Source organism: Hylobates moloch, unplaced genomic scaffold (genome assembly GCF_009828535.3).
Source record: "Hylobates moloch isolate HMO894 unplaced genomic scaffold, HMol_V3 SCAFFOLD_5, whole genome shotgun sequence".
Lineage (NCBI taxonomy): Eukaryota > Metazoa > Chordata > Mammalia > Primates > Hylobatidae > Hylobates > Hylobates moloch.
Genome location: NW_026652280.1, coordinates 78,836,050 through 78,853,048, shown reverse-complemented (window position 1 = coordinate 78,853,048; position 16,999 = coordinate 78,836,050). Strand labels below are relative to the sequence as shown.

The 16,999-nt window shown below is 38.6% G+C and overlaps 1 protein-coding gene across 2 annotated transcripts; it reads right to left on the bottom strand.

Moving 5' to 3' along the window:
• Nucleotides 1–863: 863 nt before the first annotated feature.
• MS4A2 (membrane spanning 4-domains A2) lies at nt 864–10,564 on the bottom strand. Of its 2 annotated transcripts, XM_032151823.2 has the most exons (7): nt 10,407–10,564; nt 9,404–9,533; nt 8,752–8,886; nt 6,401–6,457; nt 5,691–5,852; nt 5,192–5,290; nt 864–3,730 (listed from the first exon to the last, which is right to left on the bottom strand). In XM_032151823.2, exons 1-7 carry the CDS (start codon nt 10,460–10,462, stop codon nt 3,632–3,634), a joined length of 738 nt encoding a protein of 245 aa, XP_032007714.2. In that variant the 5' UTR covers nt 10,463–10,564; the 3' UTR covers nt 864–3,631. The 2 variants fall into 2 exon arrangements, with proteins under 2 accessions (XP_032007714.2, XP_058295785.1); XM_058439802.1 differs by lacking the exon at nt 8,752–8,886.
• Between the last annotated feature and the right edge of the window lie 6,435 nt (nt 10,565–16,999).

Below are 16,999 nucleotides of genomic sequence, written 5' to 3'. Positions count from 1 at the left end.
GTCTGGCTCTGTCACCTAGGCTGGAGTGCAGTGGCGTGATCTCGGCTCACTGCAAGCCCCCCCTCCCGGGTTCACGCCATTCTCTTGCCTCAGCCACCTGAGTAGCTGGGACTACAGGCACCTGCCACCGCGCCTGGCTAATTTTTAGTATTTTTAGTAGAGACGGGGTTTCACCGTGGTCTTTATCTCCTGACCTCGTGATCCGCCCGCCTTGGCCTCCCAAAGGGGAAATTTTATTTCTAAGACAATTTTTAGAAAAAAAAAAAACCCTTTGATTAGCATTTTTCAGGGGGATTTAGAAAAATATTATTGTCCCAGGTGTCCTGCTACACCACACACTTCTTTACCCAAAGTGGAGAGCTGCTCCTTTGAAAATATGTCCACCAAATTGTCCTGATTGCTGTTGCTATCTCAACCACAAACTCGGTAATTGTGATTACCAAAAATCCTAAATATTGAAAAATCACAGAATATAGGAACAGAAAGACCAGTTAGGAATCTTTTGTTCCAAATTTCTCATTTTCAGATGTAAAACCTGAGGTTCACAAGGAGAAAAAACTTTCTCAAGTTTACGTAGCAAGTAAATAAGAGTGAGGACTGACTGGTCAAATAGGACTCATGCTCCAGTTTCCTTTCAACTCTGTTCCATCAATTATTGACAAAAGATGGCTGGTGTTTGTTCCTACATTCTGTTTTCTGGCTATGGGTTGTTTATAGAGTGTTCTGTTTGATAAAGGGCTGATGAAAAGGAGGACTTCAGAAACTGCTGTTGGTCTTTGGCATCATTTTATTGATGCCTTAATTCCCCATTATCTGTGATAAGTTCCTAAATCTTGTATGCCAACACAAAGACAGATACGAAATCAAGTTACATTATTCCAATTTATTGCACAAATACAGGTAATTGAGAATACATAAGGAGGTCACAAGCACACTAATAATTAATGATACAATACTGCATCATGGGATAGAGTAGTTATGGAGCAAGAAATTAAGGCTGGATGAAAAGGGTCTTCATGGAGAAGATGACCTTGAAGTTGAAATTTAGAAAGACAATTTGGGGCAGTGATAGTGTGAAGAGAACCCCAGCATTGTGCTCTGTGTCTGCCTGAGGTGTGCATACTATAAAAGGCAGGCAGGGTGGGGCAACTCTCCAAATGATCTTGAGAAAAAATTTCTAAATTGTGTGTTGTGTAAAAGAAATACGTAGTCAATGATGAAAATATAAGTTGAGTGAAATAAAAGAAATCATATATTATACAACTGTAAAGATAGCTTGGATCCACTCCTAGGGGTCCTGGTAAACCAGGTTTAAGAGTCTGTATGTGAACATCCATGCCATGGAAGTGATGTGATTAATACCTACAGATGATCAAGAGTAGAGATGCAGCTTAGCATGATACACAGTGAAAGGGTAGGGTTTTTTATTCTGCTGTCAAATTTGGAGAAACAAAATTTTATTTTAGAAAAATGAGAAGGGGAAATCCTCAGGCCCTACAATTAAATAAAGCATACCAAGTCACTTAATTATTTGTTGTGTGATTGTCGTGATCACTTTCATAATCTAGGGAAATTAACATCTACCTGTCACCTTTTAATCTTGGCATCCTCAATACATAAAATGTAATTAACTATTTCATTAATTGTGACTAATACTCTCAGACTGATTTTTTTCAGTCATTCTATAAGACTCATACTTAGTCTAAAAACATAAACTATCTTTTCCTTCTTTTATAAACAGAATTTTTTCTTAGCTTGCTTTTCTTCACTACCTTCTATTCATAATCAACTATCTTATTTCTCACATATGCCCCCATTCTCTGTCTCTAAAGGTCTTTGCAAATATCTTATTCATTTACTCATCACAATACCCATGTGTGGAATTTCTCAACACTTTTTACATTCATTCACTATTGCTATTTTCTCTGCCCCATATTCATGCCTTAGGTGGAGTTGCTTATCACTGTGGACTTTTCTCTTGCCCAAGCCTACAGATACTGTCTCTGATGGATACTTATTTTCTCTTTATCTAATCTTTCTCTATTTTGGGCTACCTGCTCTCTACTGTTTCACAATGCATGTTTATGCCTAATTATTGTATCTTCTAGTCTAGATTTTATCCTCAGTTTTTCCCTCCAATTATAGGCATATGAAGTTTAACTTAGCTTCACTTCTATCTCAAAATGATTCTCTTAGACTGTTAACTTGCTTCATTTAATAATGATTTCTCTTATAATGACACTAAACCTGTATCAAACTCTATCTTTACCAGAACTCTGTATTGGATGTCATCAGGCCTTCTATAGTTGCATTTCCCTTTGTCTCCCCAAAATGAAAGTCTAAAAATAAGCTTAATTCAGGTCTATTTGTCCTCTACCTTTCATACTTCTGACTTTTTATCTTTTCTTTTTTTCTTTTTTTTTGAGATGGAGTCTCCCATTGTCACCCAGGCTAGAGTGCACTGGTGCGATCTCAGCTCACTGCAACCTCCACTTCCTGGGTTCAAGCGATTCTCCTGTCTCAGCCTCCCAAGTAGCTGGGACTACAGGAGCCCACCACCACACCCAGCTAATTTTTTGTTTGGATTTTTAGTAGAGATGGGATTTCACTATGTTGGCCAGGCTGGTCTCAAACTCCTGACCTCGTGATCTGCCCACCTCGGTCTCCCAAAGTGCTGGGATTACAGGCGTGAGCCTCCGCCCCTGGCCCTTTTTATCATTTTTTCAACATAACCAGTGTTCTCCTTTCATCTTAGACCTAAACACTTAATGTATTAGTCAACCAGTTGCTTGTCTAACTTTATTCTTTAATTTAATTTGTTAACAAAATCTATCAGTTACTGTTTTTCTACATGTTTTAGATATAACCATTGTTTACATTTCCACTCACTTTATTTCTGCTTAGGTCTTAATTTAGTCTTCTTTTTTCGCAAATATTTTACTAAATGATCTCTCCACTTATAATTTCCCTGTTTTTACCTATCTACCTCCCCAGACAGTGGTAACAATAACATTCCCAACTTCCTACTTATCAATCTGCAAATAATATCATGTCAGTGAATGTGCTGGTGATTCAGGCAATTATACAGATCTTTATAAAACTTCATGTCTTTGCAAAAATGTATTATTGACTGGTGGTAAAATATTTGCATAGAAAGTTATATATAGTGTAAGTAATACATATGTGTATGTGACTGTGTGGGTATGGGTGGATGGTACAAATCATGCCCAACTGTAACTATTAGGAATGCTAAAAAAAAAAACCCTAAGAACCAAATATTATCAAACTGTCAAAGTTTAACCAACTTTCAGCCAGCCTTCTTGTTTTCTGTATTTGCACAGTTATAATGAAACAGTTAAATCTTGCTTACTACATGTTGACTTTCCAGCAGAGATGTGTGTGAAGTCATAATATAAAACAAGAAAAATAGGAGTCTATCATATCTACAAATGGAAGGAGAATATTAAGGTGAACAGAAGCAACAAAAACAAAATATTCTCATCTGGTGAATAAATCTAATATAAAATTGGCCGGCTGTGGAGAGAATAGAAATTTTTCCAGTAGCCCCTTAACACGACCTTGGCCTTCTGGATCCTTGGCTGTGAATCAGAGTGTTCTGGACACGTGATTCTTATAAATCAATGGGAGGAGACATTTCCCCTCGGTCTTCCAACTCACTGTAAGTAGCTGAATATATGTTTAATTCTTCATAAACACGATCGTCTGGAACCTGATAAGGGAAAAATCATTTCATATCAATTACCACGAATTTCCCATCCCTAGAAGTCTTGCTCAAGAGACTTACCTCATCTACTTTTGTCTTTCTGGCTCTCACGCTCTCTGTCATTAAACTCTGATTATTTCTTTCATTTCCAGAAAACCAAACCAGACTGGCTGGCCAAGTGGGCCCAAAAGAAATCATGTCAGTCGATGACACGTTGGTGAGGTTATTCCTTAGTATATCTGCTGTCTTATTTATCTATCTTTGGAAGAGAGTGATTTTTTTTTATTTCTTTTATTTTTTTTGAGACAGAGGCTCACTATGTCACCCAGGCTGGAGTGCAGTGGCCATGATCTTGGCTCACTGCAACTTCTCCCTCCCGGGTTCAAGCAATTCTCCTGCCTCAGCCTCCTAAGTAGCTGAAATTACAGGTGTGTGCCCCCATGCCCCACTAAGTTTTATATTTTTGGTACAGACGGAGTTTCACCATGTTGGCCAGGCTGTTCTCCAAATCCTGACCTCAAATTATTCTCTGGCTTCGGCCTCCCAAAGTGCTGGGAAGTCTGGCTCTGTCACCCACGCTGGGGTGCAGCGGCATGATCTAGGCTCACTGTAACCTCCACCTCTTGGGCTCAAGCGATTCTCCTGCCTCAGCCTCCCAAGTATCTGGAACCTCAGGTGCCTGCCACCACGCTGGGCTAATGTTTCCTTTTCTGTTTTTGTTGTTTTGTTTTGTTTTGTTGTATTTTTTAGTAGAGATTTGATTTCGCCATTTGGCCAGGCTGGTTTCAAACTCCTGACTTCAAGTGATCCGCCCTCCTCGGCCTCACAAAGTGCTGGGATTACAGGCATGAGCCACCGTGCCCAGCCTGGAGGAGAGTGATTTTAAAAGGTGGCTAGACTTGAATGCCTCAGGAAACTGGACAGATGGAGAGAGTATGTTTCTTCCATCAGACATGGGCAAGTACATGAGCACGAGGTGCTGGTGGTTCTCATCAAAGGTGTAATGGACAGGTGAGGCAAGTGGAAACATTTGGTAGTCATGAATCAGAAAGGAAAGAAAGCTGAGGTTTTAGAGCAAGTTGGAAAGGAAAAGTCAAGAAACAAAGGAATAAAACAGAAACAGGAATAGGCTACTTCTGGGGCAGAAAACAATGCAGATACCTGGGAGGTTTCCTCACAAGCCTTCTGCACATTCATCTCTCATGCTCCACACACTTTAAGGCATTTTCTAACATTATACAGATCCTATTATCCCAACCCTCATTCAGAGGGATATATTATGAAATGTGTGCTACTTATGGGTATAAAATGTGATTTAAAATGTGAGATTTGGAAACCAAAGTAATAAAACTTGGAGAAACTATTTTCTGGAAGAAATGTTTCAGAAAACCCAGGCCATATTTTTAAGGAATAAAGCTCCAGTTCGTTAACCTGTCATTCAAGATTTTGTATCGGGCTTCTATCTACCTTGTTTCCTTTGAGTTCTTCCCCAGCTCCATAGACTGTGAGTGACACCGCACTACCAAGTCCCAAAATGGTGAGAAACAGCATCATCACTACAATTTCCTATTGAACAGCAACAAACGACAAACAAAAAGAGTCACATGGTAGGCGCCCCAAAAGTTTATTTTCTTATAGCATCTCCTGTTTTCATCTCCCTACCATCTGACCAGTCCTTCTAAAGTGACGCATACACACACACAGAAACACACACACACACACACACAGAGGCACAGAAAAACCCAGAGATCGTCACTTGCAGTAGATAACTTTAACCCCGAGGAATTTGCCAGGGTTGAGGGGAGCGGGCAGCCAGCATCTCCCTGGACTGTGTGAACTTACAGAACACTGTACTATGTAATAGAAGTTACAGAAAAGGATGGTGTTCATGGAACAGGAAAAGAGGGCTTCTTACTTACATTAGGACCCAGAATCTTAGTCTTGCCACACACACAAAAATACATACAGTGGAAAAGGAAGCCATAAAGCACTTGTCGGTCTCGAAAAATTTCTGGCAACTGTGGATGTGGATATAAGCCGAGCTCTTCTTCAGGTTGATGATCAGGATGGTAATTCCTGTTCCCCCAGCTATGCTGCTGGCAGCGTTTGCTCCCAGGCTTCCTCTCACCTGATGATAGTGAAGAACACTCAGACCTGGGCCTGCACTTGCTGGCACATTCAATAAACCTATCTTCATTTCAGGGCTGGATGCATCCAGTAAATTCCACATCGCTTCCAAATTTTGGTTAAAAAAGGAAACCCTGAAAATGTCCGCATTGTTTAATGAGCATATATTACTTTCTCGCTGGACTGCCTTCAGGAACCACATGAACACGTACGGTCTTTCCTCAAATATTCTCCTTAATTGAAAGCTATTTATTTGATCATGTGAATATGCCTACAAGGACAATGCCAGTGTGAGGACACTTTTTTTTAGAACGAGCGTCAAGGTAAACATAAACTTCATTGTATGTTAAATGGTGCAATTTATGTTTCTAATTATTATATCCAACTTCTGTTGCAAAAAGCCTTAGGACACAAAATAGATTGAAACAAAATCATATATCCACATTCACAAGTAATATAGGAGACAAAGATGTGTTTCCCTTAAGACTCTTAAAACTCTGTTTTTCTTATCTTTTCAAGGATGGACAAAGACAGAAACGGGCAACTCACCAGATATGTTGCATTTCTCCTTTCAGATATAATTGACAAAATTCCAGAAATGGAAAACTGTTCAAAAAGGAGGAAAAAAAAAGCCACAATGAGTTTCTTGTTTTCAATGTGTCCTTTTTAACCCCATCTTCCAAACATAGGTAAAATTTGGGGTACTCGATAAAGTTACTTTTTAATGTCACTTGTGAGCCCAATATTTCCTTATTCTTATTTTCTATACAGTGCTTCTCAGAATTAAATGTGTATACGAATAAGGCTGGGTGTGGTGGCTCATGTCTGTAATCCCAGCACTTTGGGAAGCCGAGGCGGGGGAATCATTTGAGGTCAGGAGTTCACGACCAGCCTGACCAAAACGGTGAAACCCTGTCTCTACTAAAAATACAAAAATTAGCCAGTCATGGTGGCGTGCGCCTGTAGTCCCAGCTACTAGGGAGGCTGAGACAGGAGAATCACTTGAACCCGGGAGGCAGAGGTTGCAGTGAGCCAAGATCATGCCACTGCACTCCAGCCTGGGTGACAAGAGCAAGACTCCATCTAAAAAAAAAAAAAAAGTGTATATGAATCACGTGAGGGTCTTGCTAAAATGCAGATTCTTATTCATTAGGTCCTGGATGGAGCATGAAATTCTTCATTTACATGAGGCTCCCAGGAGATGCTAACCCTGACACAATGCAGGGGTTACTCTTGGAGTAGCAACGTCCAGCAACATCAGGGGCATGAATCTGTTAGACCACCACTCTCATTCTATTGCAATTGTCTGTTCGTATGTGCGTCTTCCGTCAGCTCCTTTAGGCATGAAACATGTGTTTGTGGCATGCATATTTCTAGAGTTTGACATATATCATGTGAATATAGAGTAATTATGAAAATGTACACTATGATATTGTTACCAAACATTTACATATTTGATATAAATATAAGTAAATAGCACAAATTCAAAGCAATCTCCTAAAGACCCAGATTGTGAGTTTGATGGTTTGAGAGACACCTAATAAACTGTGTTTGAAATACAAAGACAGAGCCAAGTTTCAATTATAACAGAGGTAGAGGTTCAAGGAGAGTCCTGAACAAGTCATCCGAGCCCTAAGGATTTAGCAGAATTCAAAGTGAATGTGACATAGTTTAGAATTAAAATATATTCTTGTGAATGAAGTATCGATATAAAGAAAAAACATGAATAATCTCAAAATAACTGTGCAGCGAAGGAAGACAAACAGTAAAGAGAACATACCTATATAAAGCTCTAAAAACTGCAAGTTAATTTATATTCACAGAAAGCAGATCAATGTTTTCTTGGGGATGAGAGGACAAGGAGTGGAGGGAGGAAGAAAGAGTTACAAAGATACACAGGGAAGCTTTTGGAAATGATGGATACATACATTGTATTAATGTGGTGATGCTTTCATGTGTGTCTATGTGTGTCAAAGGTTAGCAAATTGTACACCTGAAATACTTGCAATTTATTATATGTCAATTAGACCTTTAAAAAGTTATACACCTTATTATCTTACTCATCCACCTGTTTTTCCAGCTAGAACAATGAGTAAAAGAGATACCAGGAGAAAATACCTAAAAGAGTTTCTAGGGCATAGAAGGTCACCATATGCCCATTGATCTTAATTTTTCTCACCCCAGCAATCTCTTTCCTCATTTTTCATGAAGATAACTTTATTTTCTATTATTATTATTATTATTTTGAGACAGAGTTTCGCTCTTATTGCCCAGGCTGGAGTGCAATGGCACAATCTCAGCTCACTGCAACCTCTGCCTCCCAGGTTCAAACAAGCCTCCTGCCTCACCCTCTTAAGTAGCTGGGATTACAGGCGTGCACTATCACACTCAGCTAATTTTTTATATTTATTAGAGACGAGGTTTCACCATGTTGGTCAGGCTGGTCTCGAACTCCTGACTTCAGGTGATCCACCTGCCTCAGCCTCCCAAAGTGCTGGGATTACAGGTGTGAGCCACCATGCCCAGCCTCTGTTATTATTTTTAGTTGACAGATAAAGCTGTATGTATTTATCATATAACTTTATTGATGAATAGTGCTAGAGGTATGTTCTTGGAGTTGGATTCTGAAAGTTTAGGTTCAATTACTATTAGTCAAGTGTCCCTTAGGCAAGTCATTTAACTTGAATTAGATTCAGGTTTCTCATGGGATAAAACTGTGGGCTAAATAATTAACCCACTGTCAGTTGTAAAAAGAATCTTTTGTTGTTGTTAATGAGCATATCTATGTTAAGAATTATAAATATCATCTTAATACTGGAAATAAACAACTGGTTAGAGCTGAGCAAGAGAAAAACCTATGTTCAGTGTTATTTCAGAAACAATTATAGATGTATACTCACAAATATGGCTCCCCAGAATGGATAACCTGCTTTAAATGATGAAAAAATGTCTCCCTCAATGTGTGAAATATCAAGTACAGAGCAGACAACTGTTCCAAAACAAAGGCATATCATAGCAATCAGAATTTGTGTTACCTATAGAAAAACACATGAATTTCATGAAAATCAAAAAAATTTTCCCAAGATTATATCATTTTTTAATAATAGAAGCCAAACATGAGAAACTGCTTTAGTGTCCTAAACTGTCCTGAGAAATGATCCACACGTAAGATTTTCCAGGATACCCTGGCCACTATAAGAATTGATAACAAGCACTACCTAATGCATGGATGGCCAATACTTTTCTCCATGCACCTTTATGTACTTAGTCATGTTGAACATCAGTAATTGTTCTTTACATCTAAGTAAAGACAAAGATTATGAATCCTGCACTCCTGTTGGCCATTCTCGTCCTAGCAATTTAAAGTCTTTATGAGGAAATGCTTCTGTCTTCCCAAAAGGACCCAGTTAGTGCCAACTCTTTATCTACCATGTTTTTCAGAGGACCTGCCACCTCTCACGAATCCAAGTGGGAAAACAGTTGATGCAACTCAATATTCTTTTCTAGACCCAAAAGAATTACTCTAGTCAAAGTTGGAGGAGGCTCACTCACCCCCAGGAACTCTTGCTCTTTTTTCAAAACTGTCAGCCATGTATGCTGTGGTGGGGATGAGGCCGACTTCAATAGTCTGCCTGAAGATACTTCCTGGGGGGATATTTCCAAGACTTCAAATGCAGGCACACTGTGAAATTTAAAAGCAATTCGGTCATGAGAACATTCTGTAACTCCCTGTGCAACATTCTCAACAGACAGAAAGGGGAGTTTTGTTTATTTTTTCAAAGCCATCCTGTAATTCAAATCTTCATTGTAATCACTAAGAAACTAAAGCCCAGAGCAGCCAAGTAACTGACCAAGAATACCTGAATACTATCCAAGTGATTAGATGGGACAAAATGGAACAAAATTCATGCCACATTTTCCTATTCTTAATCCAGTGGTACTTTCAAGTTCTTTCTCATTCGTCTATGTTGACAAGTAAAACTGAAAATAAACACATTCACCTATGCATGTCACAATCCTTTTAACGTAGAAATGTATCTGAATATATTTTGTCAGTAACAAACCCCAACTTCATGTACACAGAATACAATGAAGGAATGGCTTTGAATGGCTAGATGGGACTCTATTACTATTTTCATCTTTCCAGAGGAACATCCCACAGCTTATGGATCATAAAGACCAATCAAGAAGCAGGTTATTTTATAAAGTATTTATAAAAGCGTGTGTGAAGGATATGTGTCCCTCAGCACATATCAGACACAGAAGCAAGAGATCTACATACATAATATGAACTCTCCTGTCTCATACCCAGAAAATGAGCTTCTAATGTGAGAAATCTGTTATTTCCAGTTTACAAGCTGAGTAAAATATTCCTCTCCAGGGAGAGAGAACCACTTGGAAAGTATGGCAAGTAGCTTCCTCATACCCAATATATTAATTAAACTAGATGGATCCATGCCTAAATCCATAAAGTTTCATCTCCTAAGCATTGTGACTATGACTTCCCCTGCCACTAAGTGACTGAGAGTAGAAAAAAATAATACCTTGTACCTACCTGGAAGGCTCTTGTGGCAGAGCAAGATTTGCTCTCCTATTATTTTCCGTGTCCATTTTTTCATTAACTGAGCTATCCAGGAGTAAAGAATATTGTTATATTGAGACTTGGTGGATTCCCTCTTACTGCACGCTCTGAATAGGCAGTTGAAATGGGTTACCTCATGACATTGATGATTATCTTTATACATAAGCCATTTGCCAGACAGATAAGTTTCTTGGCTGATTCAAATCAACAGGCTTTTACTTGTGATGAATAGAAAAATTGAGAAGTCTACTAAATAAAGACTAATATGAAATAAGAATATTTGAGACTCCTGGAGCATAATTTTGCCTGAGACTAGCAGGATTTACAGAACCTGAAAATGAGACATTTTAGTAAGGGTTGAGAAGGTGAGAAAGAACTGCAGAAAAGAAAGAGATGTGCCCTTGTTCTGGAATTTTCCCCACTTGTGTCCCAATTCAGCCATTTCTATGGCAGAAGTTATCCAATTGCACCTTTGAAAAGCTTGTCTTCCTTGTTTAAGGCATACTTGGTTTCACACATAGACCCAAAACTGAAGTGCTGTTGTATGTGAGTGAGTGTGTGTTAGTCTCTAAATCTCCAGATCCATCTCTGACTTTAATATCTATCGTCTTTCTCTCTCTTTCTGTCTTTTGGAAACTGTTTACATGATTTGCTGCAGCAGATGGTCTTGGAAATACAACAGGCTACATTCGAACTGCTGTGAACCATACCTGATAGTGTGTAAAAGCTAAGAAGACTCCATTGTCTGCTAAATTATTAGGCTGATGGTGCTTAAATCTTTACAATGGCAAGAATGGGATAGTGAAAACACCGAGAGGCATGAACTTTATAACAAATCCCATGAGCAAATCTAAACAGCATTGGACCGAGTAGCATGCCTAAGTTAGAATTAGAGCTAAACCATGTGATCACTGAAATACCATAACTAGCTAGACTATAGCAAAATCAGTACAGATAAGATTCAGAGAAGGTTTTAATCTCTTTTATTTCAGTTTAATTATAAACATAACCGTGAATGGCTTTCAATAATATTTAAGATACTAAAAATCACACCTCTAATCATGTGTGGTTTTTTTGGGGGGAGGGGGGTGAAAAAGAAAATCTTTTTGCAGGAAACTAAGATATTTGCATAAACTGAGTATACTAAAATACATATTGGTATAGCTTTTGTGGCCAAGTTTATTAACTCAGGTGTCATCTTCCCATGGTGTCTTCAGGAATTGGTGGACCTAAACAAGGTGCTATTGGAATTAAGGAATAGACCTTACTCACTTATACGTTCATCCAAAAAGAACTTAATGTTCCATGCCAGGCACTGCCCTTATCACTGTGCATGCACAGATGAATGCCAAAATCCCAGGTCCTTCTAGTCCACAATCAAGCAGAATAGAACAAAGATAAATGATATATTATTACCCAATATGTCGGAGGCCAGAGGATGTGGGAACACATAGAAGGGTAAAACAATTCTGCCTGATAGGGGATATATAGAGTTCAGGGAAGGAATTCCCAGAGAAGGTAACATTTGAGACCAGACTTAAAATTAAAATGATAGCCTCAACAATTTTCTATTTTCTTTTTTTTCTTTTTTCTTTTTTTTTTTGAGACAAGAGTCTCACTCTGTCACCCAGGCTGGAGTGCAATGGCTCACTGCAACCTCTGCCTCCCAGATTCAAGCAATTCTCCTGCCTCAGCCTCCTGAGTAGCTGGGACTACAGGAGTGTGCAGCTACACTGGGCTAATTTTTTTGAATTTTTAGTAGAGATGGGGTTTCACCATGTTGGCCAGGCTGGTCTTGAACTCCTGTCCTCAGGTGACTCACTCACCTCGGCCTCCCAAAGTGCTGAGATTACAGGAGTGAGCCACTGCACCCAGCCACGAATTTTTATTTTATCTTTCTTTTTCTTTTTCTTTTCTTTCTTTCTTTTTTTTTGACGGAGTTTCGCTCGTGTTGCCCAAGCTGGAGTGCAATGGCGCGATCTCGGCTCACCGCAAACTCCGCCTCCTGGATTCAACCGATTCACCTGCCTCAGCCTCCGGAGTAGCTGGGATTACAGGCATGCGCCACCACGCCTGGCTAATTTTGTATTTTTAGTAGAGACAGGATTTCTCCATGTTGGTCAGGCTAGATTGAACTCCCAATTTCAGGTGATCCACCCGCCTCAGCCTCCCAAAGTGCTGGGATTACAGGCGTGAGCCCCGCACCCAGCCTTATTGCCTCCTTCTTAATGAAATTACCCCACACCTGCTGGGAAAAGTCCTGAAGCCGTGGTTCTGTGTGGTGTTTCCTAGTAGCTTATAGTAGTTAATTATTTGTGCAGGAAACAATCACGAATTGAACTTGAGATTTAGAATGGAAACAAACTGAAGATGGTCTTTGGTGTTTGCACACGATGCTATTTTGTGAGAATTCTCAACAGAGCCTTGCAAAATGCAAATCAGAACCTGTCATACCTTATGGCCTCCAAATTGTTTCCTATTCCAATTCTCACAACCACCTCCTTGCCGCTTCGTAAGTTACTTATTATCTTCTATGCCCACACTTTGGTTCCCTTCAGCCATGTTTTATCATCTTTCACAATAATGAACATTGAAACATATGACAAAATGACTGGCTTTTTTAGTGAGGCAAAATTATCACGATGAGTTTTAACTATGCTGCTACCTGAAAGGAAGAGATAACAGAGCTAACACCCCTTCCCTACCATGTATCTTTCCTCCTCTAGCACGGTCTTTGCACACATCTTTCACCCACCCCACATCTCTGGCTTCCTCTTTGACAAGCAAGGTTTCCTCTTTAAGTTACATATTAGATTTATTTCTTGAAACTTACAAAAAATTTGCTTTCGTATCCCACACTGACAATTGTTTTCTCAAACTGAATGCTCGATTTACTTAAAATAAATATGCATGAATTTGCATGTTACAAGTTAAAATTTATACTATCTCAGATTAAAGCCTTAAAAGTAAAACCTAAAACCATAAAAACTCTAAAAGAAAACCTAGTCAATACCATTCAGGACACAGGCATGGGCAAAGACTTCATGACTAAAACACCAAAAGCAAATGCAACAAAAGGCAAAATTGACAAATGGGATCTTATTAAACTAAAGAGCTTCTGCTCAGCAAAAGATCAGAGTAAACAGGCAACCTACAGAATGGGAGAAAATTTTTGCAATCTATCCATCTGACAAAGGTCTAATATCCAGAATCTACAAGGAACTTAAACAAATTTACCAGAAAAAAATAAACAACCCCATCAAAAAGTGGGCAAAGGATATGAACAGACGCTTCTCAAAAGAAGACATTTATGTGACTAACAAACATACGTAAAAAAGCTCATCATCACTGGTCATTAGAGAAATGCAAATCAAAACCACGATGAGATACCATCTTGTGCCAGTTAGAATGGTGATCATTAAAAAGTCTGAAAACTGAACAGATGCTGGCAAGGATGCAGAGAAATAGGAACGCTTGGGAGTGTAAATTAGTTCAACCATTGTGGAAGACACTGTGGCGATTCCTCAAGCTTCTCCTTGGTGAAGGAATGAAAACACTGGGCCATAAGTCCAGCATTCTGATTTTCTGGGGGCTGCTGGGGCCTTTACTTAGGTCTTACCTATCTCAGGCAAGGGCAGATAGGACCTGGCATACCCTAGACACAGGGGCATCATTAAGAACAAAGGCTGCAGTTTGAATAGCAAGCTAGTACATGTCACATTCCCCCCTTCCAGCTCAGGGCAAAGCAAATAGGCAAAACAAACACTGAACCACGACTGCCCCCCTTCCAGAAAAAAAAAAAAAAAAAAAAAAAAAAAAAAACAGCTCCCTGAGAAGGGAAAGAAAAAGAGAGAACCATATGTTCAATAGTCTGATTTTTCTGAGGGCTGCCCAAGGCACTGGCTCTACCTCAACTGTCTCAGAGCATTTATGGGTCCTGCCATGTTCCAAATGCCTAGGAACCACTGAGAACAGAAATAACAGTCTGAGATAGCATCTGGACTTGAGATGCTCCCAGAATGTCTGGACTGGCAGATTGGTGAAGTGTTTCTCCTATATGAGTCCATTCTATGAGACAATTGTGCAAACATCAACACAAGAGTCAAGGACAATGAAGAAACAGAAAAATACACTCCAAAAAATATAATAAGTTTCCAGAAACTGACCACAAGGATACAAAGACATGTGATATACCTGACAGAGAAATCAAAATAACCATCGTAAAAATGCAAAATAAGGTCAGGAGAACTTGCATGAATGTGAGAATTTCAAGAGAGATAGAAAGATTTAAAAGTATCAAATAGAAATCATAGAGTTGAAGAACACAATAGTTGAAATGAAATTCACTAGGTAGGTTCTACAGCAGACTAGAGCAAGCAGAAGAAAAGGTCAGTGAACTTGAAGAAAGTTTATCAAAATTATCTAGAGAAATGAAAAGAATAAAAAGAGTGAAAAAAAAAAACTTAAAGGGGCTGGGTGTGGTGGTTCACGCCTGTAATCCCAGCGCTTTGGGAGGCCAAGACGGGTAGATCACAAGGTCAGGAGATCGAGACCATCCTGGCTAACATGGTGAAACCCCATCTCTACTAAAAAAAATTAGCAGGGCGTGGTGGTGGGCGCCTGTAGGCCCAGCTACTCAGGAGGCTGAGGCAAGAGAATGACATGAACCTGGGAGGCGGAGCTTGCAGCGAGCCAAGATTGTGCCACTGCACTCCAGCCTGGGTGACACAGCAAGACTCCGTCTCAAAAAAAAAAAAAAAAAAGCTTAAAGGATTTATGGGACACCATTAAGTGGGTCAGTATAGAAATCATAGGATTCTTGGAAAAAGAAGGGAGAGAAAAAGAAAGAAAGCTTATTCAAAAAATAATAAAGGAAATTTTCCAAATCTAAGGGCATCTAGAAAGCCCCTAATGGGCACCTACAAGGCCCAGTGGACCCCAAATAAGATGATACCAAGATATCCACACTGAGATACATTATAATAAATTATCAAAGGTCAAGGGCAAAGTGAGAATTTTGAAAGCCGCAAAAGAAAATGACTTGTTAATACAGTGGTGTCCCCATAAAAATATTAGGAGAATTTTTCAGCAGAAACTTTGCAGGCCAGAAGTAAGTGGAATGATATATCCAAAGTGCTGAGAGAGAGGAAAAAATGCCAACCAAGAATACTACTCTTGGCAAAACCATTCTTCAGTAATGAAGGAGAGATAAATACTTTCCTAGACAAACAAAAGCTGAGGAAATTTATCACCACTGAACCTGCATTACAAGATATGCTGAAAGGAGTTTTTCAAGTTGAAACAAAGAACAATTAAAAGCAATATGAAAGTATATGAGAGTATAAAATCACTTTTTCTTTAAGGTAAGGAGCAAGGCAAGGATGCCCATTTTTGCCACTTCTATTCAACATAGTACTAAAATCCCCAGCAAGAAAAATTAGGCAAGGAAAATAAATAAAAGGTATTCAAATTGGAAAAAAGTAAAAGTAAAATTGTCTCTCTTTGTAGATGGCATAATCATATATGTAAAAAATCCTAAAGACTACATATACTCACACACGTGCACACACATACACTTTGAATAAATAAATTCTGTAAGTAGCAGAATACAAAAATCAGTGGTGTTGCTACACACTAACAACAAACTTCCTGAAAAGAAAATTAAGAAAATATCTCATCTAAAATAGCATCAAAAAGAATAAAATACTTAGGAATAAACCTAACTGATGAGGTAAAAGATCTGTACACTGAAAACTATGAAACACAGAGGAAAGAAATTAAACACAAATAAATAAAAAGACATCCATGTTCATGGATTGGAAGGCTTAATATTGCTAAAATTTCTGCACTACCCAAAGCAACTTACAGATTCAATGCAAATTCTATCAAAATCCTAATAGAATTGTTTACAGAAGCTGTTAAAAATCCTAAAATTCATATGAAACCACAAAGGGCCCCAACAGCCAAAACAATCTTGAGAAAACCAAAGCTAGAGATATCTGCTGATTTCAAAATGTATTAAGAAACAACAGTAATTAAAACAGTATAATGCTGGCATAAAGGCAGGCATAAGACCTACAGAACAAAAGAGCCCAGATATAAATCCACACATATATGGCCAACTGATCGTCAACAAGGTTGCCAAGAATACAGAATGAGAAAAGGAGTCTTTTCTACAAATGGTGCCGGGAAAACTAGATATACTACATAATAGAATGAAATTGATTTTTATCTTACACAATATACAAAATTCAACTTAAAATGAATTGAAGAATTAACTGTAAAGGAGACCCAAAATTGTAAATCCCATAAAATAAAACATACAGGAAGAGTTTCATAATATTGAAGTTGGCAATAATGTATTGGATAAGACACCAAAAGCAAGGAAACAGAAGCAAAAATAGGGAAGTAGAAATAAATCAAACTTTTTGCACAGCAAAGGAAACGATAAAAAAAACGAGGAGACAACCTATAGGATGGGAGAAGTATTTGCAAATAATCTATCTGATACGGGATTAACATCCAAAATATATAAGAAACTTTTACAACTCAGTAGTTAAACAATC